Below are 20,699 nucleotides of genomic sequence, written 5' to 3'. Positions count from 1 at the left end.
TTAAAGTTTTCCACCTTGAGGTCATGGAGTGTACATTATTTAGCGCGCTGCCATGTGTGGAGCATTTTCGGTGGGTGGTTTGGGTGACTCTTCCGCTCAGAAGTGATGAACTTTGAGGTCAATTTGCAGCTTCTTCCACCTCCTCTGAAGAAGGCCAACATCGACTTCCGACTTACGAAATATTGTTCATGAAGCGAGAAGAGCGTCGATTGGGAATTTATTGGGTCACCAAATCAATTTATACAGCGCACAGGGTGGACTTGCCACCCACCCCAAGTGGCTTTGGGCCCTTCTCAGCTGCACCGCAGCGGATTTACAATTTCACACATACACCTAATTTCGGCACGAAGGCAATCGACTCAGCATAGTTATAATTGGAAGTGGATATTGAGCCAATTAAAAAGTTGAATTCCATTTCAACTCCACTAATTAACTCCAAACTATCATCGAAATAAATTAATTACCACCTCCATTCATGGCTTTCCTCCAACAATCCACCCCGGAAACTTATTACCATGCCTTACAATTGTTCTCTCTCTCGGCTCCTGTCTTACCCATTTCGCCTCATTTTCGAGCTGATATTACCGCAATTCTTCGGCTCTCAAGCACTTTTCGATGCATATTGAGGATAAGAGAGAGACTGAAAATAATTGGCGCAACTTCACCAACACGTGATCATGACACAGAGAAGAGATCTTTGACAATCCAAGGCTGCTTTTCTCTCCATTCAAGCTATTATCACACTCACTTTGTTGTTTCCTACAAAGACGACGTACAAATCATCTTATTATTAGTGAAAAATCCATTTTTACCCTGTGCTAAATTTAAATACAAATGTCTTAGCTTGATATCTTAAGTTTCTCACCATTTCTTTGTATTTACAGGTGCTCTGACTTCATGAAACTATAATAATTTAGGTGCTCACTTTAGACATTAAACACATTACTTGAAAAGTGCTTTAAAACTTTCTCTCTCAATTGGATTCTGATTGATCATATTTCTTCTCAAAAATCTTTAAAGTATTGGTCAATTAAGTCCTTCAATTTTGTTGCATTAAACAGAAGTTTATGAACTTCACTTCAAATCTATAATCTTTCCCAGTCTGTTGTGACTTTAGTCGATAATTAGCTGAAAGTCAGGGGAAATATCTTCGTTAGAAGACCTCTCAATGGATGGATTGGGAGTAAATTTTTCAGTGTTCCAAACTAAATTTCAATGGACAAAGTTTCAATGTGAGTTGTTGAAAATTCTCATGAAGGCCCTCGTGAAAGCTGGAATCTTGTGTGTGTGTGAGAAAAGCCAAAGTGCTGAAGCATTTCGCTTATGTATTACCTGGGAAAGTCTAGAGGGGCTTTCAGAATTGGGCGTCAAGAGCAAAATTGCTGGTGGAATATTTTAAGTTTAAAAAGCGCTGCAGAAAATAGAGTCCTGAATCATGTGCTTCCGCTCAATCTGCTCTCCTCCGGAATGCTTCCCGGCGTATACATGCGGACTTGCAGCATTTTGTGTGGAAAATTTACAACTTCGCCGTACATAGAGCCGGATAACATCTTAACTGCTTTACTAATTCTTCTCCTGGTGCTGATTTATCAGTAAATAAATACATGCATATAGACACATCCAGCCATACATCTGACTCATGTGGTATAGACACAAGTTACAACTCTTCTGGCCCACATTATGTGGCGCGCATTCCCAGTGTTTGGCGAACAAGTCTCGGAAACATAAAAGGAACATAATAAAGCTTTCGCACATGAGAAAATTTATGAGGACTCTCTCCCCCACCCACACCCGCCCAGCGCCTTTTCATCGGGGCCACACATGTGGGTGGCGCAAAAATGAGAAAAGGTTACACAGTTTGATCAGTGTTAGGAGTTTTTCCAATCTCTTTCAGCTGAAGCTTCCTCCACATCCTCGTGTGCGCGCCCTTTTTCCCTGGCCCACACCCACACACCCCCGTCTCTCCCTTTTTTCCACTTAACTCCGGCGATACGGGATCAGAGTCGGAGGACGTGGTAAAGTAGCAAAAGAGGAAATTGGGAAATCTTCCAATATAAATACTTTCACACAACAAGCCACACATATACACTTTGCCACTGATCTGATAGTCTTTTTTCTCTCGCTCTTCTCTCACAATCAACCCCCGCCGCACACGTTCGCCACCCCCTCAGCACCATCATCAGCCCCGCCATTGGCAATGAAGAAGACATCATCGGCTCCGAAGCCATCAAAAAAATGGATCACACTTTTCACACTCGCGCGCCACTTTGAGCATAAATTCGACAAATTGATATAAATTCTTTCTGCCAAATGCACACGAGCATTGCACTCGATTGCGCTCTCGCTGCAACCATCCATTTTCCCACCCACAGCGCGCGTGTTGGTGTGTGTACAGAAGACAAAGAAATGTGGAAAGCAATTTTCTTGGGAAAACAATCTCTCCCACTGAGTCTCCGCCAATGCATATGCTAATCTCGAGGATCTGCACTGTCTTTCGCACGTATGCGAGCAGTCCCACTGGGCGCTGGAGTGACTCACGGAAGTGCCGACTGTGGGAACAATGCGGCGATGGAGCACTATCCACCATCTAGGGGAGACAGGACGAGGGGCGACGCCCACTGCCGCCCCCCGAGACTCCCCATGTGTGCCCGCTATCTTTCAGCAGAGGACATTTTCTTAATTAAAGCTCGGTCTGAATTGTGTGTCTTCCTCTGGGTTGGATTTAATAATTGAGAAAATAATTGTGTCGTCAATATGTGTATGCGAATATATGGATAAATCAGGGATTAACGTCATGATCGTGAGACATTTTGAAGCAAGATAAACATCGGTAATTAATTGTTTTAAAGACAGACACAGGAATAATATAAGAAAATCTTTAAATGTGCCGGATTAAGATCGTGGCTTGGTCTTAAGACAAGACACGTGGCGTCGCGAAATGTCGATCTTTTCAGGTCAATCGAATATCGGAGAGTATTTGAATTCATCGTGCAAATTAAGCATCGAAGCGACAGCGTGCAAAAGTTTATTAAAACCGTGGAGAAAATGCTGGAATAATAGTTGGAAGCCTAAGAAAAGCGTGCTTTTTCCTCAGTTAATGAAACTTTCATAAAAAAATCAAGTGGATTTTGTTTTTCCTTAAACCAAGAAAACTTTTCAAACTCCAACTCTTTAAGTGGTTATCGTGAGTCAGGATGTTGCTTTGAAATATGAACTCTTAAATTGCACTATTTTCCAATTTCCTCCTCATCGGATAAAAAGAGTGTACAAAGTGTATGATGTTGGGCAAAAATCCCCATAAAGAAGTCTGTAAGTATCGAAGTATGAAAGCTACATTAAAGATTGTTTGCTATACGCTTGAGTGTCAAGTCAGGAAGCGCAGTTTCTGCCTCCCATTATAATGTCGTATAAGATATATTCTAGATGGGAACTAATGCGCGATAAGAACCCAAGCTATTAACTTGCTATTTATGGTGGAAACTTGCTATCTAAAGAGATCGCATGGTGCTTAGTTTTTGTCCAGACACACTTCCGATAACTGCATTGTCCCTGTAAATTCTTTGAAAGCTTTCAAAGTTCTCTAAAGAGCTCCGCCAGTTAGCACGTCCTCTCAAGTTCAATGATCTCTCGATGTGGAAGTGGGAGAAGACGTAATTGGCTCCTAAAATGCAATTGATGAGTGTGTGGAGAGAAAAAGAGGGACTAATTTCCTCACAAGTGAATTACAATTCATTCCAACCCCCCACAGTTGCGCCTCTTCCGACTGGGGAGCTTTCGCAGGCATCTCTATGTATCGACATCGAGTGCTTTCGCAACGCTCAAATGCCTTGGATGCGAGGAGACGAATGTTGCCTCTGTGTGACGTCTGGGGAAGCACTGAGGGTGGATCTTGGCCGCGAAAATGTGCAAAGTGGCCGAAAATCTGGCAGTTTTGGTGGGGAGGAAAGTCACGAGGGGAAAAAGTGGTGGGAAAAGTCCTGAGCTTGCGCTCAACTCGCGAAAAGGGGTGTAATTCTCGTCGATCGCAAGGCTTTTCGGCCAGAAAGCGCGCACATCTTCTTTTTGGAAGGATATGAGCTGAAATGTAAATGACTTGCAACATAGCACATTTTCCTCCCTCTTGCGTATATATTCCCTTTTATTTGCAAACAGAGGAGCTGGCAAGGGGGTGGAGTGGGTGTTGTGAATAATCGCCCTACAAAAAGAACTTCCTCTCCGAAGCTCACACACACACCCAATCTCGATGGAACTGCCTTTATTTATCATTTATCTTGTCGAACAAAAATCAACACAGAGCAAATCACTATCATCACTTGTCGGTTTTATTTATGTTCCCCCATATCCGCTGCCGGAGTGAGCTTTCCACGCGGAGCTTCGAGAGTCCTCGGCACTCAATACCCGCCGTTTGTTGCAACTCACGCTTTTCCATATCAAAAGGCGTTCCGTGGGAGAATGAGTTTTTCCTCCTCCTCCTTTCTTCTTCTCCGGCACTGATTTCTTTCCGTCCTCCACCACCAAAACCCAGCGTGCATCCTTTCACCCTCAGCGCCCCGCGGGCTTTCTCTTTCTTCACCGGAATCCTCCCTTTTTTGTTTTCCACGCTACCCCTATTTATTTAAATTGTGTTATTATCATGTTGAGATTAACATATATTTTTCATTCAAATGTCCATTTGAAAAACAGTGGAAGAGAGATGGAATAAAAAGTTGCAGCAACTTTACTTGTATGCACAAAGAAAGCTCATTTTTCTGTGAATAATTCAATTTATAAATAATTTGTATTGCCAACAAGTCAGCAAGATGGTAATACAGGAAGGTGGAACATGAAGATGATCAAGGGGTGTCAAACTAATGGAATAAGGGCTGCGATATAGGCTTCAGAAGTTGGAACTGAAGTCAATCTAAGTAAGAAATATTTCCTTCCTTAAGGCAAGAATTGTGCTTTTATAGCTTTTACATTCATAAAATCATTCGCGATTTTGACAGTTAGTCGAACATAACCTCAAAAATATCTTTATGTGTCAAAAAAATGTCATTTGGATTGGTTTTTGTCTTTTTTTAAGTTCAATAAGAACTTTCTTCAGCTTATTACAAAGTAATAATAATAACAATTTGATAGCCAATGATTGTGAGCTTTGAAAAGGTTACAAAAAATTCCAAAATGATTCATAACCTCACAATTTGTTGAGAATTATTCTTAGACAATAAATTAAATTCTCAGAAACTGAAATCCAAACATTTAAGGAAATAAAAACCTGTAAGAAAGGCCAGTTTCTATAATAAAAATAATCTGAATTGCAATGAATTAATTGGTATTAATTAGTCTTCATTCCTCTCATGATTTCTCCGCTTTGCGGTAAGAAGAATGTCTCAACTGCATAATTAGTGATACAAATAAGCATTTGACGCCGTAATGAAGTCATGAAATTTCGCGTAACGATGCGCCGTTGCTCTCTTTTGCACAACTAATATTTACCCAAAGTGCTCCTCGACCTTCTTTGGCATAAACCACCAAATGTGCGGCACTTAAGTGTCTTGTGACTCCTGATGGTGGGAAAAGTGTGGATTTATTCGCGAAGAGATGGGCGAGAAAAGCTCCAATTCTCTGCCCCGCGCCGTAAAGCTCTGCAGAGGAGAAACAATAGATTTCATCTCTCTTGCATATTTTCCCTCTCTCTGTATCATCTGTACAGCTTTTTTTCCGGGAAGGATAAGAGTCCCACTCTCTGTCTGTGAATTTACCCACCCATATTTCTGGCTCTGCGGAAGTGGAAGTTTGTTGGGAATCCTCGAGAGAACATAGAGATTATCAGATCTACAATACATTTTAGATGTGCGCTATGTCGTAAATATTAAATCAAAGCTCAATATAGGAAGAGTCCTTTTGTGAGGCGGCTCTGGATGATGATGGGGGGGCAGAGGCGAGGTCTTTGGGTATGTCTTCTTGTCTCTGTACTGGGAATAATAAAATTTTATTTTTCGGTAAATTTGCATGTTTCCCACATAAAGTATTAACCATAGTCGATAATGCTGGGAGGAATCAAGAGACACACAAAACATTTTATTGTGTCTCTCCTCCCTTTTGGTCGGAATCCTGTCTTCTCAGAGGCACTTCCACCCCCTCCTGGGGAGACTCAACTGGGAAATCATCCCTCTTCAAGCGGACACTTCTCCGTGACAATGTACAGAAGGAGAGAAGCACATTTTTCGCCCCGAAAACTGCTCGGCTCGTCAATCAACCTCCTGACAACGATTGATTTCAATTTCTTTGGGTCATCCTAAAGCAATTCCTGAGCCTTGAAAATTTTCACATCCCCACACAATTAAGGTGTGAGGCCAGTGATTGCCACGATCATCCCACGGCGATAACGACGTGGCAAATAGTTTCCTGATAAGTGCGCCACGAAGTCCTTTCACAGCATTGCGAAAGGCGTCAGAATTATGATGACTGACGGTATTTTATCGCGATTGAAGACCCTTTCAACAGACGCCTTATCTGTCGGCCTATTCACACGCAATCTGCCAAGGCGGACTCCTTGCTGGCGTGAAACAATGGGGAAGAAGGTCATTAAATTGGGAAGAGAATGACACTGAATTATTAAGAATAGCGCTCATTGGACACTTCCGCAGTCCTGTAATTTCGCCCATGAATTCCAGAGAGGAAAAGCAGAGAAACATCCCAGAAAAGATTCTCCGGCATAGAATATTATATTAAAGTTGCGAATCGAGATAAAACTACGCTTAATTAATGTGATTCTTGGTGTTTTTGGAAGGTTAATTTTTTTTAGCTTTTTCAATTAATAAGCAGTGGAAATTATTTATGTGCAACGAGATTCCACTAAAGTCCTTCTATTTTGAGGGTTCGTTGAAAAGATCTTCTATTTCTATTATGTTGCGGAGGTTTCAAGAAAAGGGCCTTCTATTCCAGAAGGACATTTTACGGAATCTTCAGTGTAATTTTTAGATGATTTTTGTGAAAAACCTGCAAATTTCAGAGACAAAACTAACAAATCGTGTCCATTTTCGCACTCTGCACGCAAATTTTCTCCACCAGAAAACAATTTTTAACGTTTTTTCTACTCTTTAAGTGAAAATTGGAAAACATAACCTCAAAATAGCCTTTAAAATTCTACTTCAAGAGTTTAGATTTCTTCAAATTTCACTTCTCAGAAGCGATTTGAAGATAATTTGTATTAAATATCTCGAGAAATGCCAACAAAAGCAATCGCCATGTTGAAGGGAAATCAGGAAAATCTCTTATTGGAAATAAATGTTTGTGTGCGTCGCTCAAACGCTCGCCAAGAAATTCCCAAACGCAAAAGTCCTGAGCGTGGCCCAGAAGCCATGTCGACTGCCTCTGTTTTCGTCCTGTGATTTTTCCTCTTCCGGAACGGGGTGGTGGTGGGCGGGGGCGTGGGCGGGCGAACGGAGGGAAAATAAGAAGTTGAGTGGCAAATGAAGCAGAATAGAATACAACTGGGCAATTGCGGGGCGAAGCACGAGGGAGATGAATAACTTATTGCACGGAATGGAAGGTCTCGAGAGCAAGGACGGCGCTGAGGGACTGTTTGATCATAGATTAAGCTCTCTCTCTCTCTCTCGGCCCGGCCCGGCCAGACAGGAAGCCCATTAAAAGCTCAATCGAATCCACATATATCGAGCATCGCTGTGCCATTGTGTGCCGCGCGCCACGCATCGAGTGGATGGCAAAAATGCTACTAAAAATTGGTCAGGAGGAAACTCATCTCGATCCAACTTCCTCTCCACCTCTTCAGAGGCTGTGCGGCAGAAAAAAAAGAGCCTCCCCATGCGTTGAGATATTGAGTGGAGGTTTATTTATGAGCGCGGCATGACTGGAAAAATCTCAATTCACCCAATGGAAATTCTGTGCTGTCCGTGGTGTGTAGTTATTTTCTGCAGTGGTGGAAATATATGTAAAGTAAGCAGGAAAGGAGGCGGCATAATGGATTGAAAGAGCATTGAAGGAATGAAATGAACCTTCGTATGTTCGTCAATGCTGAATTTATCTGCATTATCCGGAGCACAGCATGCGGTTTTCTCGCCACCGAGAGACGCTATCGGGATGCGGAGGTCTGGCCACAGACAACCTCCATCTAAATACGATGAGATTAAAGCGCCCACAGAAGCGAGATAATGCAAATGTTGCCTTTAAACGCTCAAACGGAATGCTTTGTCACGACTTCCTGTGCTTTCTCGGAGAGCTTTTGCGGCGCCGAGAGCTTTTCCGGGTCGCTTCTCCGCTAACCATATATGTATCCTTCCGAAATAAAGTGGTTGAAGACTTCGCAGTCCTTTATTGACTCTCCATGAAACACATAATTTTACAATTTTCTTTTCTTTTTTTTAGGGAAAATGCTCACAATTTTTCTTTTCTCTCACACACATTTTTTTTTCTTGCTGTCCAGAATGTCAGTCATCTTTTCCAGGAGGGAAAACTGGGGCAAATGAAAGCACTTAATCACATTCCGAAATCACGAGGTTGAACCACACATAAAGGAGACAGAGAATCTACTCGTCGGAATCCTCAGCATCATTCTCGTCCTCCTCCTCCTCGTCGGACTCATCCTCGGACTCTGAGGAGCTGCTCTTGGCCTTCCGGCCGCCCTTGGGGCGTCCGCGGCCGCGCGACGGCTTCTTCTTCACGGCCACCTTGGCGGGCGCCTTTGGCCGGCCGCGGCCGCGCTTCGCCGCCACATTCCCGTTCTCCGCCACCTTCTTGCCCTCGGACGCCTCCGGAGACGACGTTCTGGGTCGCTTCTTCGCCTCGACGGGCTGCAAAGAGTCACAACGGAGTGCCTCAGGAATCCCGGAACACGGGAAAAACATCATTTTTCTTGCTTGCCTTGTCCTTGTCCGCCGCCGGACGTCCGCGCTTCTTCTCGCCAGTCACAACGGGGGCCTCTTCGTCAGACATCTTCTCGATCGACCACTTTTCGGAGGGAAGCAGAGAAAGACGCTCAGCTGAGATTCAAGTGAAAAACCACACCTTTGAGATACGTTTTCGGTACACAAAGAAATTCTGCGTTGGAGTTTGCAATGGAAATGATTATCTTGCAAGGCAGCGTGAGTGCAGTTGAGGATTGTACGCTGTTCAAGGGCAAAACTGATAAGAAGATGGGAATTTTTAGAAAAAATACTTCTTTTTAGGATCATTCTTTGGGAAAACAACTCTTAAAATTCGTTTTGAAAGCAATTTTGGTGAGAATTTAATTAATAAAATATAAATGATATGAAAAAAAATATGTTACTGAATTTTTAAAAGAAAAAATCTTGTAATAAAACTGATTGTTTGGTCAGGATTTAAAAAATTCAAAGATAAGATAAATTTCTTTAGAAATATTAGAATAGAAAAATCGCTCCTGTTTTGTGGCCATTTAGATAAGAATAAAACTTTCAAAAGTGATTTTAAAAATATTTTTGAAAAAATTCAGATTGAAAATATTTTTCCTAAGCAAAAAATTAATTTTACAAACGATAAATATCATTATAAAAGAATTATTTCTAAAAGAACTCTTGGTTTTTTGGGTTTTTTCGATTTTGACCTGGTTTTACTATAAAATAAATTTTTTATGTACACCAAATCAGGAGCACAAGTCTGCCTTGCGATGGAATTAAAGGGAATATACAGGAAGGATGTGGGAAAAGTCCACTTGCAGTGCAGCAAATTCTCTCAAGTTTTCCCATTTCGCTCAATCAAAATGTCCACGAAAAGTGGGGAAAAAGTTGCCCCAGAAAATTGTGTGCACTTATGTCAATCCCAAAGTTGAATATTTCATGGCCAAAGGAAGGAAAAGACCGGGATTTTCGTGGACAGATTGTCATAAAATATTCATCGGGACGCCATCATTTCCAGCAAAATGGGAGGAAAATCGTTGATTTTCCCCGCCCTTTTCACTCCGTTCACTTTTTTTTACACACAGCAAAATTCCTGGGGCATTTCTCATCGCAGAGACAAAGTTGCCGGAGCCTCGGCAGAGGCTGAGCGAGCACAAGAAAATCCGGAGATATCTTATCAGGGTGAAAAGGAGGAAAAAAGAAGTTAATTGCTTACCTCACGCACACACTCTCAACGCGACTCTCTCAGCGGTTCAGTGATGAATGAACGAAAATCGACTCTCCCGCCAGTCTCAGCTCTCTCTGGCGGCGCTCTCCGGCGAGCGTGGAAAATAAAAACCACTCTGGGAGAGAGAGTGTGAAAAAAGAGCGGGAGAGCAAGAGTGCATTGCAGTTCGGGGGTTCATAATCCCAAATTCCAGTGTTGCTACCCATTCATCAAAATTGATGGAAATTGTGTAAAATGATTAACTTGTCGGAAAATTTCTACTCAAGACATAATTTCTATCAAAATTTTTCGAGAAAACTACCTAAGAATTTATAAACCACGTTAACAAAAATAAACAATTTCCTCTCAATTTTTCTAAAGTTTTAAATTTTAACACAATTGTGAGCTTGAGGCTCATATGAGTGCTTCTTTTCTAACAAATTAACCTTATTTGCTGTATTTCTTTTGATTTTCATCTAAAAAAACAATATTGATGCTTTTCTTAGGTTATGTGACTAATTGAAGACAGATTTAACCTCCAAGAACATCAATTGGCAGAATTAAGTATTTGCATGTAAAAATTCAAGGTTTTGAAGTTGAGAAACACCGAAAATTGCGCAAAGTTAGGTTATGATCGAAAAAGATGTTAAAACAAGCTGTTTTAAGCGAATTCTTGCAGAAATATCAATTAAAAACCTGAAAAAACTTTTAGAAGGTGAGAAGTAATGCACAAATAGCCTTAGAATTTGAGATTCTTTGAAACTCCTCCCATTTGAAAGCTCCGCCTCTTTTTTCTCTCCTGCGAAAAGCAATATTTTGAATCACCGATTATTGAAAAAGCTAAAGTGCCTTCTTCTGACTCTGTCTGCTTGTTCATGTAAAGCGAGAGACTCATTAAAAACTGTCGCATATCCCCTCAATATCAACGTATTTTTCCCATGAAGTCAGAGAGGAAAAAAAACTGGTTCACAGACATAAACAGAGCAACGTCTTGCAATTCTCTCCGAAGTCGCACAATCGAGAGAGAAAGATTCCGAAGTGCATGAAGAGCAACAGCAAAGGCTGAGAGTTTAGATAAGACCCCAAAATTGAGCGAAGCAAGGCGAAAGAGAAGGGCGGAATTGAGTGTCCTGCGGGATGTTTAGTCAGGATTCACTCTCTCGGTGGTATTTTCAACAAATTCTCGTCTCACTTCAGTCAAAATGCAGCCAATGGCGATGGGAAGAAATGAGAGAAAGATGTGCTGAATGTGCGTGAAACGGAGATAATGTCGATTTGTTTATTTTCTGCAATTCCACTCGTCGATTTCTGTTGATAGAAGATCAAATTTCTCGGGGATTTTCAGCCCAGAGGATATTCGATGGAAGTGCAGAAATTCAACGCTGACTTCTTAAGAAATGCCTCGAATTTGAGAGGAGAACGTTTGGCCAGGGACTGAAAGCAAAATGCCAAATCAATTTACATTTACTTTATTGAACGTTAAATTAGAAGTTATAAATTTTTTTCCGGAATTATATACTCGATAAATCATAATTTTTGTCCATTCATTTGGGAATCCATCTGACAAAGACACTTTTGAAGATTAACGAAAGTTATGCTAATAACTGATTACAATTTATTCACGCTACATTGTTTTTTTCTTCTTCTTCTCCAAGTAACTATTCTTTTTCTGCCCTCAGTTTGTGGTTGGAAATGTCCTGAAAAGTCTGTGTGTGTGTCCTTATTTACATTTAGATCCAGAGAATGGTTTTTTTCCGTTTAGCCTGAACGTGTTTTTCTCCTTCGCGCCTCGGACATGGCCTGCCCGGTCTTCTCATCAAATCTACATCCTAGGGTTGCTGTGTGGCCTTAAGAGCTAGGGAGCGGGGGAGTGGAATCGTCAGTGAGTTTGAAATATGGCGCGGGGCAGGGCCCCCATGTCCTGCGGCGTCCGCTTAAGCCTCCTCCTTCTCGTCCTCATCATCATCGTCGTCGTCGTCGTTGTCCTCGGAGGACGCTGGCGGCTTGGCCTTTGGCGGCCTGCCGCGGCCGCGGCCAGTGCCCTTGGGCTTGGCAGCCGGCGGGGCGGCCTTCTTGGCGCCCGCGGCCTTCTTCGCCGCCTTCGGGGGCCTGCCGCGGCCGCGCTTGGCCGGCGCCTCGCCGTTCTCCGTGTCGGCCACCTCTACGGCCGCCGGCGATTTGTCCTTCTTCGGCGACGCCGCGTGGCCGCGCTTCTTCGCCTGGCGAAGACATTGCACAACGAGATTAGTGAACCCCCTGCGAAAAGGGCTTCTTGACTTGCGACTTTACCTCCTTTTCCTGCGTGTTCTTCGCCGGTCTGCCGCGCTTCTTCACCTCAACCGGAGCCTCAGTATCAGACATCTTGCTGGGCGTCTGTGAAGACAGTCTGCAAGAGAAGCAGCGCCCCCGTGAGAGAATGAGAGAGAGAGAAGGAGAGAGCGTGCGGAAAAGGCGGTCTTGAGAGCGCGTCTCAGCGACTGGAGGAGAATTTTTTCGGGAAGAAATTCTTTTCCACCCCAGCGGAGGCTGGAAAAAATATGAAAAAATGCCAGAACGCGCCCCCATGGTCCCAGGCACCACCCAAAAATGCCACCCAAGCGTGTCCGCAGCGGGAAAAATTGCGAAAAATTATTTTTCACCACCGAGTGACGCCTCGAGCAAATTGCTTCGCCATTTTTGAGAATTACGCGCTTAGATTTTCACTGAGACGCCAAGGCGAGATTGGCCGCCGTTGTGGCTGGAAAAGCCACAATTCCACCACGAATTCCACGCAAACCGCTCACTCGGCACACGCCACGACACTTTTCACCCATTTTCCCGGGGGTTTTCAGGGCTTTTCTGGGCATTTACTTACAGTTTTATCGAAGAGCCGCGGAGAGTTGCAGACGAGCAGTGATAACAGTTGAGTAGTAAACACAACACAAGCAAGAACGCCAAAGAGAGCGAGAAAGAGAGCGCCGGCTTGGCGTGAGCGAGACGACACTTTGCAGCTCGATCTTCGCCACTTGCAGCAGAAGCAGAGCACTATAATCGATCGCGGGAAGAGTGAAAAGCATTTCTTGCAAATTTTCTTCGTCTCTTCTATTTTTCATCATTTTGTATTATTAAATTTATTTTAAAAATTTGTTATTCGATTAATTTCAATAGGAATAGAATTCCAGTTTGAATTATTTGCAATGCTTCATCAAAAATCGCAGAAAACACTATTTTATTTCACTTTTGCTACATTATTTGTAGCAAAAGTTTGTTAATTTTGACAAGAAAGAAATGAAAATAAACAAAACTACACATAATTGAACGATATATTAAATTCAGGCTTTCAAATCGTTTGCTGGACTCAAAAATGTCTCATTTACATCTTGCTTTAAAGCTTTTAAAGTCTCTTTTTCGTTTTTCGAAGAAGAAAGAAAAACACCAGCAAAGAGAAAGAATCGAGCATTCTGCAGTGTGTCTTCGCCTTCCTTCAATTACTTATATCACTGGCATGAAGACATAATTGCAGTGAATTTTTTCTTTACATTTTAATTAATTTTCCACATAAACTGCGTGTGGAGTAAAATTCTGTCTATGCAGAAAATTCAGTGGCATTTTTTGCAAATTTTTGAGATATTCTTTGTGGCGAAAAACATTCTAAATCCCTCGAAATTTATTAATATTCCCCGTGAAAATGCCTTCAATTGCCCTCTCTGGCATGCCAGTTTAGCATTCTCTGACAGTTTGAATTACCGGAAATGATAAAATCACTCAAGTTCTTTCTCATGGAATTTATTTTCTGAGATTTTGCAGCAAAGTAGCGAATATTACAATAAAATGCACTTTCTGAGATCTTATCTCGACTGTGAGATGAAACAGGTTCCCATTTATGGGTTCCCGGATGGAGAATTTGCCAGTTTGAAGATCTGACGGTTGAAAGCCTGAACTTCTTCACTGCAGCGCAGAGATTCTCCTGGATTCTTCAGCAGGCAGCTAACGAGAACACCAGAAGCCGCCTTCACGGGATTCTCATTCTGTTCCCTCTCCTTCTGCCTCAATCTTCCCTCCAGATCAGCGGCGATGCTCCAGAAGATCTCCTCATTCCGCCTGATTGCCTCATTCAGCGCGTCTTGGCGATCTCTCAAGGTTCTCCTGAAGGTCTCCTTGGGTGCAGGAGTGGGTTTCTGACGCGGAGGCGCTTCCCGGACTCTCTGTCTGAGCGTTTTGCTGTCCTTCTCGAGTCCTTCGAGGCGCATCAGAACGTCTCGCGAGATTGTGATGTATTCCATTGAGAGGTCGCTTTGGGGATAATCGGGAGTGGCGCTGTAGCCTCGGTGTCCTGACTGTCTGCTGCCCATGGCCAGGATCTTGAGATTTCAGCTTCCGCAGTGGAAAATCAATACAAAACAACCAGCAGTCAACTTTAACCTTACTTTATTGACAGTTGGAGAGCGCGCGATATTTTGAATACTTCAACATAACCCCATTTCCGGGATTTGGGGCTCTTCCTGTGTTCTCAGAGGCTCTGCTGGGCTTTCTCCAGTCCAGACGCGATCAGGGGATAGACAGGATCGTACTGGGTGATGTTCTTCTGTCTCACAGTGTTTCTGTACTTGTGCAGAGCTCCGGAAATGAGCTCAAGTCTGCAAAGAGAGAGATCAGGAAGGGATTCCAAGGGATTTGATGGATTCTCACTCACCTCTCACGATTTGATGTGTGCCCATCGAGCCACTGCATCAGTTTCTCATTGGACCAACCGGCTGTGACGTTGGGACTCGTCAAATCCGTTCCCGCGAAGCTGAACATCATCAACAAGACGATGTAGGAGGGAATGGGATTGTCCGGATCCATGGAGTGTTCGGAGAGTTGCTTGGGCGTGAGCGTGAGGATCGTGTTGAAGGCTCTGATGGCGCGGAAGGGCTTTCCCAGTGTCGCCAGATCGCCCACAATCGCCACGAGAACCACTTCCAGATGCTGACAATCGATCCGGATCTTGTTGCGCCCGATCTGGGACAGCGGACGCAGGATGGCGACGTTGCGGATGAACAGCTCGATGCAGCGGCTGGCCAGCTCGCGGCCACACTTGGCGACGGTGTCCTTGTCGGCGAAGGGCCCAATGTGAGCGCCCCAGACGCGCGAGAGGAACTCCTGCAGCTCCTTCATGTACAGCGACACGCTGGAGGACGTGCTGACGTTGAGCGCGGGCTCGCGGTGCATGGAGATCATGATGTCGTGCACGGCGGACGCGATGGAGTCGAAGATCTGCTGGAGGATCGCCAGGACGAGGTTCTGGCCGATGTTGAGGTTGTCCAGGAGGCGCTTGGCGCTGCCGGACGAGGCGAATGTGGCGCCCAGATTGTCCACCAGACGCTTCACCGCCTCGGCGTGGTAGCTGATGAGGTTGGCGATGGTGGTGTTCTGGATCTGGGCGGAGTTGGGAATGTCCACGATCTGCTTCGAGTCCGTGCCCAGCTTGATGCTGGACTCCAGCCTGTTCCACACGTCCCTGTTGCAGGACATCACGACGCTGGTCACCATGTCGCACAGGCGCTGATCCACAATCGCCGTGCCCAGTTCCGTGGCCGCGGCGCGGATCAGGGCGTCCAGCGTGTCCTCCGACGGCAGATCCGTCGCCGCGATGGCGGCCTTGAGATTGCTGGCGCACTTCTCCAGGAAGCCCGTCTCCAGCGACTGGTAGATGTCCTCGCGGAAGGGCGACTCGATCTGCAGCTTCGTGAAGAGACTCTTCGTCTCCGCCACGAGCTTGGGCAGTCCCTGCTGCAGGCACTGCCCGATGTGCGGCGGACAGGCGCTGAAGGACGCCTTCAGCAGCTCCTGCAATCCTCGCCACCACTGGGCCTCGATCTCCATGTCGGCGTCCATCAGGCCGCTGTTGCGCACGCACTTCTGCAGGAAGCGAATCTGGGCGCTGAAGCTGAAGATCTCCTCGGCGAAGAGCCACTCCAGGGCGTTCCACAGCTTCGCGCGGAAGTGCAGCGACGTGGTGAGCGCTGGCGCCTTCCCAGGCGCCCTCATGGCCGCCTTGGCGCCCTTCGGCTCCGCCTCGCGTGCGCCCGGAAGCTTCGTCTCCGGCGCCGTGAAGCACTCCTTGATGGACTGCCGAATGTCGCCGATGAACGTCTCCAGGAGATCGTCAATGTAGCGCCGGAGGATCTGCAGATTGGAGAAGATCTGCAGACTGCGCTGAACAGTGTCCACATTGAGATTCTTCAGCGCCGTGTTCAGCTCCTTGTCCGCCAGCGTGATCAGCTTGCGGCGATTGCTCTGCACGTGCGTGATCTCCTCCTTGAGGAACTGCACGCTGTTCAGCACGTCGTCCTCGATCAGCGAGTCGATCTCGTGGAAGATCGTCGCCTGGCGCTCGAACTCCTTCGTGGCCAGGAGGCGCTTGTACAGCTGCAGGAAGATCCCGGCCTGGCGCAGGATGTGCGTGGTCTCGTGCAGTCGCCCCAGGACTCGCGTCCTGCTCTCCAGCACGTCGTAGGGCGTGTTGACGTGGCTCTTCAGCCGCCCGGCCGCGCCCACGAGACTCTCCATGTGCCCGTGAACCACGGCCAGCGTCCCGTCCAGCTTGCCGGCGTGGCTGGCCTGCGACAGCAGCGCCCCGTGCTGCTCTCGCACCTGACTCTGCAGCTCCGTCGACAGGGCGTCCAGGCCCTCGGCCAGCTTGTTGATCTGCTCCGTGTAGGAGAAGAAGCGGCTGGCCTCCGCCGTCTGACTCGAGGCGCCGTCGCGAAGGAAGTTCTGGAAGAATTCTGGGCAAAAAGGAAGAGAGAAATCAGTGCGACTTGTGCGCAGTTTGCTTCCTCGCCATTCTCACCATCGTTCTCAATCTTATCACAGATGTTTTCCTTCATTTTCACGCGGATTTTAGGCGTTTTCCGAGGAGTCTGAAAACCAGCGAGAATGTTTTGGTTGATGAGTTGTCAAAACTGCCAGAAAAGTCTCCAAAAGCCGCCTTTTCGGCTCTCACTGGAAATGTCTCCACGTCTCCAGAGGGCGCTCCGAGCGCATATATCATGCGCATTGCGTTGACGTTTCCGCATTGTTTTGGTTGCAATTGGAAGGAAAGGAGCTTCTCTTTCCTTGTGAAATCTCTTGAAATCTCGTGAATTCCGATTATCAAAGACTGCAGCAATCATGGCGATGTCCAAGACGACCAACACGTACAACCGGCAGAACTGGGAGGACTCGGAGTTTCCCATTCTCTGCCAGACGTGCCTGGGCGACAATCCTTACGTGCGGATGATCAAGGAGCGCTACGGCAAGGAGTGTAAGATCTGCAACCGGCCCTTCACCATCTTCCGCTGGTGCCCGGGCGCGCGGATGCGCTTCAAGAAGACGGAGATCTGCCAGACGTGCAGCAAGCTGAAGAACGTGTGCCAGACGTGCCTGCTGGACCTGGAGTACGGCCTGCCTACGCAGGTGCGCGACGCGGCGCTGAAGATCCAGGACGACCTGCCGCAGAGCGACGTGAACAAGGAGTACTACATCCAGAACATCGACAACCAGCTCAAGAGCACCGACGGCACGGCCGCGGCGGGCGCCGTGGGAAAGTCGCTGGCCGCCAGCGATATGCTGGCCAAGCTGGCCAGGACGTCGCCGTACTACAAGCGCAACCGGCCGCACATCTGCTCCTTCTGGGTCAAAGGCGAGTGCAAGCGCGGCGAGGAGTGTCCTTATCGCCACGACAAGCCCAACGAGCCCGACGATCCGCTCTCGGAGCAGAACATCAAGGACAGGTGAGATTCGGGGCGTTTTCTGGCCATTCCCTGGCCGGGAACGGATCTGTTATTGTTCATATTTTCTCTTGAGCGTCTCAGGGACTCACAGAGCCCAGGAAATCAGACGCTTTAGCTTCAGTTCTATTAGAAAATGCACTGGGAGCGCTGCTCAGTGTTCCGGGAGTTGTCCGGGAATGGGATTGCGTGATCCTCCGCACTCAAGTCATTATAAATTTGACACAGAACATCTAATTGCATCCTTAGGAACATTTAAATCATATATTTGAAGGGAATTGAGGAGTGAAAAGCCCTCAAAATCCCTTTCCGGAAAGAAAAAGTTTATCTTTGAGGTCAGAAAAACACTTTTTAAGTCTGTTTTCAATTTTTAACTCGAATTTGATTGCTTGGCGAAAGGGAAAATCCCTGTTAATTAGTATAAGTTGTTTTAAACGATTTGTGACCGGATTTTAATCACTTTGACAGCTTATTTTATATGTAATGAATGTAAAGTTGCAACGACCGATCAGGAATTCTTTCTATCTGAAGTAATATGGCTAATCTGGGCTGTTTTGCGTCTCTCTCTCCAGATACTACGGCGTGAACGATCCCGTGGCGGACAAGATCATGAAGCGCGCCGCGAGTCTGCCGACGCTAGAGCCGCCGGAGGACAAGAGCATCACGACGCTGTACGTGGGCAACATCGGCGAGCACATCACGGAGACGGACATCAAGGACCACTTCTACCACTACGGCGAGATCCGCACGATCACGGTGCTGCCGCGGCAGCAGTGCGCCTTCGTGCAGTACACGAAGCGCTCGGCGGCCGAGCTGGCGGCCGACAAGACGTTCAACAAGCTGGTGCTGGGCGGCCGCCGGCTCACCATCAAGTGGGCGCACTCGCAGGCCAAGCAGTACGTGCCGTCGATGCCGCGCCTGCAGCGCAACTACGAGCCCGTGCCCGGCCTGCCGTCCACGCTGCCGCTGCCGCCCAATCCCAACGACTACTTCAACCTGCAGGTGGCCGACATGACCGTGCTGCCCGCCGGCATGAAGCTGCACCAGCTGCCGCCCGGCATGATCCCCGGCGCGCCGCTGCCGCCCATGTACAGCTCCGGCGCCGCCTTCCAGCCCGTGCACGTGCCCGCCGCCACCGCCGTCGCCGCGCCCATGCTGGAGCACCACGTGGACGCCGGCGCCGTGCACTATCCCAGCCAGGACCCGTCGCGCCTCGGCTCGCTGAAGAAGTGAGGCTGATGAATAAAGAATATTGAATTCCAACTGCCGACTTTTGAATCTCTTGTCTCTGCGACCGATTGCGTGAAACACTATCTTGTTTCGTGCAACTTTCTTTCAGAACAAGTCGCGATGAAACCTTATGGACGCAATTTTCTCTGCATTTTGCAATATCTCGGCCCCGAATTAAGATATCGCCGTGATCTCAACGCCATTTGAAAGATAATTAAATTCTAATTATTCTTGTCTTAAAGTAAGTGTCTCGAAAATTGAAAGAAATATCGAATTTTAGCACGAAAAGAAGAAATGGCCTAAATTTCATTGGTGTCTTAACCTAATTTTCGCTACTGTATAAATGGATTCAAAATCTGTTTAGTGATTCGGCGAAAAAGATCAATTTTCGGGAATTTTTAACCATTAAAGTAAAAATCACAATTTTTCAAGAGAACAAATTGAAAAATGAGTTTTAATATCGCCGCGAAATTTGCCGAATTTATCTCAAAACACCGTTTAAAAGCGTTAAACTTACAATTGTGGATTTTATTGGAATTTACTGGAATTTTTACTGAAATACGGAAAAGATAATAAATAAACTGAACAAATTAATTTTCAAAGTAATTTTTTCTATTAGTTTTCGGGTGTATTAATTTCAAACAAAATTTAAATAATCTTTAAATTAAAGCTATTTATATCGAGTTCGGCCAAGAATTCGGCTTAAATTTTTCAGCGAGCTTACAAACTGATTTTTACCTGTTTTAACTGAAAATTAATCGTTTTTCAACCCGATTTTCAGTTTATAATGAGAGTTTAATGAGGCTGAGAATTTCAAAGTTGATTAGATTTTAAACCAAGCCGGCTTAGAATTTCAAGCCGACTCGATGTAAATAGCCTCAATGTTATTTTCATTATTAATTATTAGTTTACTCTAACTTGATTTTCTTTTTGACTATTAAATTCGATTTTTAGGTCATTTGATGACATTTGAGCAGCGAAACTGCTGAAAAATAGTTGAAAACTTGGCAAAACGGCTCTAATAAATTAGTATTTTTTTTATCTGCACTCAAATTCAACTTCATCGATTTAATTGAGTTCATATGGAAAAGTTTAAGTCTTTGTGTGAAGTTTTCCAATCTTTTTGATTTTATTAAACAAATATGATTATCTGTGGAGAGATGAAAAGACTTTTCTTATGTTATTTCCAGATAAAGACGTGCTGAAAACACAAGATTGGCAGAGAATGCAAGGCAAATGCGGAGCGCAGATTCAGCTAAGATGAGAACACAGAGAAAACAATTCAATTAAAATGTTCTCCCAAAATTTGTATTGAGTTTATCTATCAGAGGAGTAAAATGAAATTATCGCAATCGCATCGCAAATGCAAATCTCTGGGTGAACACAAGAGAGAAGAGCACAAGAGACGCTATTAGATGCCATAATCAATACAAATTATAATTCATCTGGATCAGGACGAGAGAGGAAGACTTCAGCAGAGCTTTAAGTGCACTTTTCCGGTGCCTGTGAAAATGCACAGAATAATTACAGTTTACATGTTTTGCGTTGCATAGCAAGTTGTTGCTTTTGTAATTCGACTTTTCATCGAACATTCCAAGTTAAAATCAATAACACGGTTTTTAGCTGAATGTCGCTGCTAATTAACATCGCGCATTTTCCAACTGTGAATGAGGG

At 45.4% G+C, this 20,699-nt stretch overlaps 4 protein-coding genes across 6 annotated transcripts; 1 reads left to right on the top strand and 3 right to left on the bottom strand.

Annotated features, from left to right (window-relative positions):
* Nucleotides 1-8,273: 8,273 nt before the first annotated feature.
* On the bottom strand, nucleotides 8,274-10,122 carry LOC132256992 (chromosomal protein D1-like). 3 transcript variants are annotated; one of them, XM_059753645.1, is made up of 3 exons: nucleotides 10,072-10,122; nucleotides 8,863-8,981; nucleotides 8,274-8,792 (listed from the first exon to the last, which is right to left on the bottom strand). In XM_059753645.1, the coding sequence occupies exons 2-3, from the start codon at nucleotides 8,932-8,934 to the stop codon at nucleotides 8,529-8,531; spliced, it is 336 nt and encodes a 111-aa protein (XP_059609628.1). In that variant the 5' UTR covers nucleotides 8,935-8,981; nucleotides 10,072-10,122; the 3' UTR covers nucleotides 8,274-8,528. The 3 variants fall into 3 exon arrangements, with proteins under 3 accessions (XP_059609628.1, XP_059609629.1, XP_059609627.1); XM_059753646.1 differs by having other exon boundaries at nucleotides 8,863-8,949; XM_059753644.1 differs by lacking the exon at nucleotides 10,072-10,122 and having other exon boundaries at nucleotides 8,863-9,090.
* A 1,393-nt stretch (nucleotides 10,123-11,515) lies between these two features.
* Nucleotides 11,516-13,003, bottom strand: LOC132256988 (chromosomal protein D1-like). The gene is made up of 3 exons (XM_059753640.1): nucleotides 12,917-13,003; nucleotides 12,352-12,448; nucleotides 11,516-12,281 (listed from the first exon to the last, which is right to left on the bottom strand). The coding sequence occupies exons 2-3, from the start codon at nucleotides 12,421-12,423 to the stop codon at nucleotides 11,997-11,999; spliced, it is 357 nt and encodes a 118-aa protein (XP_059609623.1). The 5' UTR covers nucleotides 12,424-12,448; nucleotides 12,917-13,003; the 3' UTR covers nucleotides 11,516-11,996.
* A 1,455-nt stretch (nucleotides 13,004-14,458) lies between these two features.
* Nucleotides 14,459-16,971, bottom strand: LOC132256989 (conserved oligomeric Golgi complex subunit 5-like). The gene is made up of 3 exons (XM_059753641.1): nucleotides 16,877-16,971; nucleotides 14,735-16,811; nucleotides 14,459-14,678 (listed from the first exon to the last, which is right to left on the bottom strand). Exons 1-3 carry the CDS (start codon nucleotides 16,911-16,913, stop codon nucleotides 14,552-14,554), a joined length of 2,241 nt encoding a protein of 746 aa, XP_059609624.1. The 5' UTR covers nucleotides 16,914-16,971; the 3' UTR covers nucleotides 14,459-14,551.
* Nucleotides 16,972-17,087: 116 nt separating this feature from the next.
* LOC132256991 (pre-mRNA-splicing factor RBM22-like) lies at nucleotides 17,088-19,041 on the top strand. Its single transcript, XM_059753643.1, has 2 exons — nucleotides 17,088-17,798; nucleotides 18,368-19,041. The coding sequence occupies exons 1-2, from the start codon at nucleotides 17,197-17,199 to the stop codon at nucleotides 19,026-19,028; spliced, it is 1,263 nt and encodes a 420-aa protein (XP_059609626.1). The 5' UTR covers nucleotides 17,088-17,196; the 3' UTR covers nucleotides 19,029-19,041.
* The last annotated feature ends 1,658 nt before the right edge of the window (nucleotides 19,042-20,699 follow it).

Source organism: Phlebotomus argentipes, unplaced genomic scaffold (assembly GCF_947086385.1).
Source record: "Phlebotomus argentipes unplaced genomic scaffold, Phlebotomus argentipes genome assembly contig_50, whole genome shotgun sequence".
Taxonomy (NCBI): domain Eukaryota; kingdom Metazoa; phylum Arthropoda; class Insecta; order Diptera; family Psychodidae; genus Phlebotomus; species Phlebotomus argentipes.
This window is presented reverse-complemented; position numbering and strand designations above follow the sequence as displayed.

What these genes read in the sequence shown, in the direction of transcription:
- LOC132256989 (XM_059753641.1), bottom strand. Translation starts at nt 16,913, where the DNA reads ATGAAGGAAAACATCTGTGATAAGATTGAGAACGATG. An exon ending in TGATAAGATTGAGAACGATG is followed by an intron (nt 16,812 to 16,876) that starts GTGAGAATGGCG and finishes CTTTTTGCCCAG; the next exon opens with AATTCTTCCAGAACTTCCTT. An exon ending in CACACATCAAATCGTGAGAG is followed by an intron (nt 14,679 to 14,734) that starts GTGAGTGAGAAT and finishes CTCTCTTTGCAG; the next exon opens with ACTTGAGCTCATTTCCGGAG.
- LOC132256992 (XM_059753645.1), bottom strand. Translation starts at nt 8,934, where the DNA reads ATGTCTGACGAAGAGGCCCCCGTTGTGACTGGCGAGAAGAAGCGCGGA. An exon ending in CGGCGGCGGACAAGGACAAG is followed by an intron (nt 8,793 to 8,862) that starts GCAAGCAAGAAA and finishes GACTCTTTGCAG; the next exon opens with CCCGTCGAGGCGAAGAAGCG.
- LOC132256991 (XM_059753643.1), top strand. Translation starts at nt 17,197, where the DNA reads ATGGCGATGTCCAAGACGACCAACACGTACAACCGGCAGAACTGGGAG. An exon ending in GAGCAGAACATCAAGGACAG is followed by an intron (nt 17,799 to 18,367) that starts GTGAGATTCGGG and finishes CTCTCTCTCCAG; the next exon opens with ATACTACGGCGTGAACGATC.
- LOC132256988 (XM_059753640.1), bottom strand. Translation starts at nt 12,423, where the DNA reads ATGTCTGATACTGAGGCTCCGGTTGAGGTGAAGAAGCGCGGCAGACCG. An exon ending in AGAACACGCAGGAAAAGGAG is followed by an intron (nt 12,282 to 12,351) that starts GTAAAGTCGCAA and finishes TGTCTTCGCCAG; the next exon opens with GCGAAGAAGCGCGGCCACGC.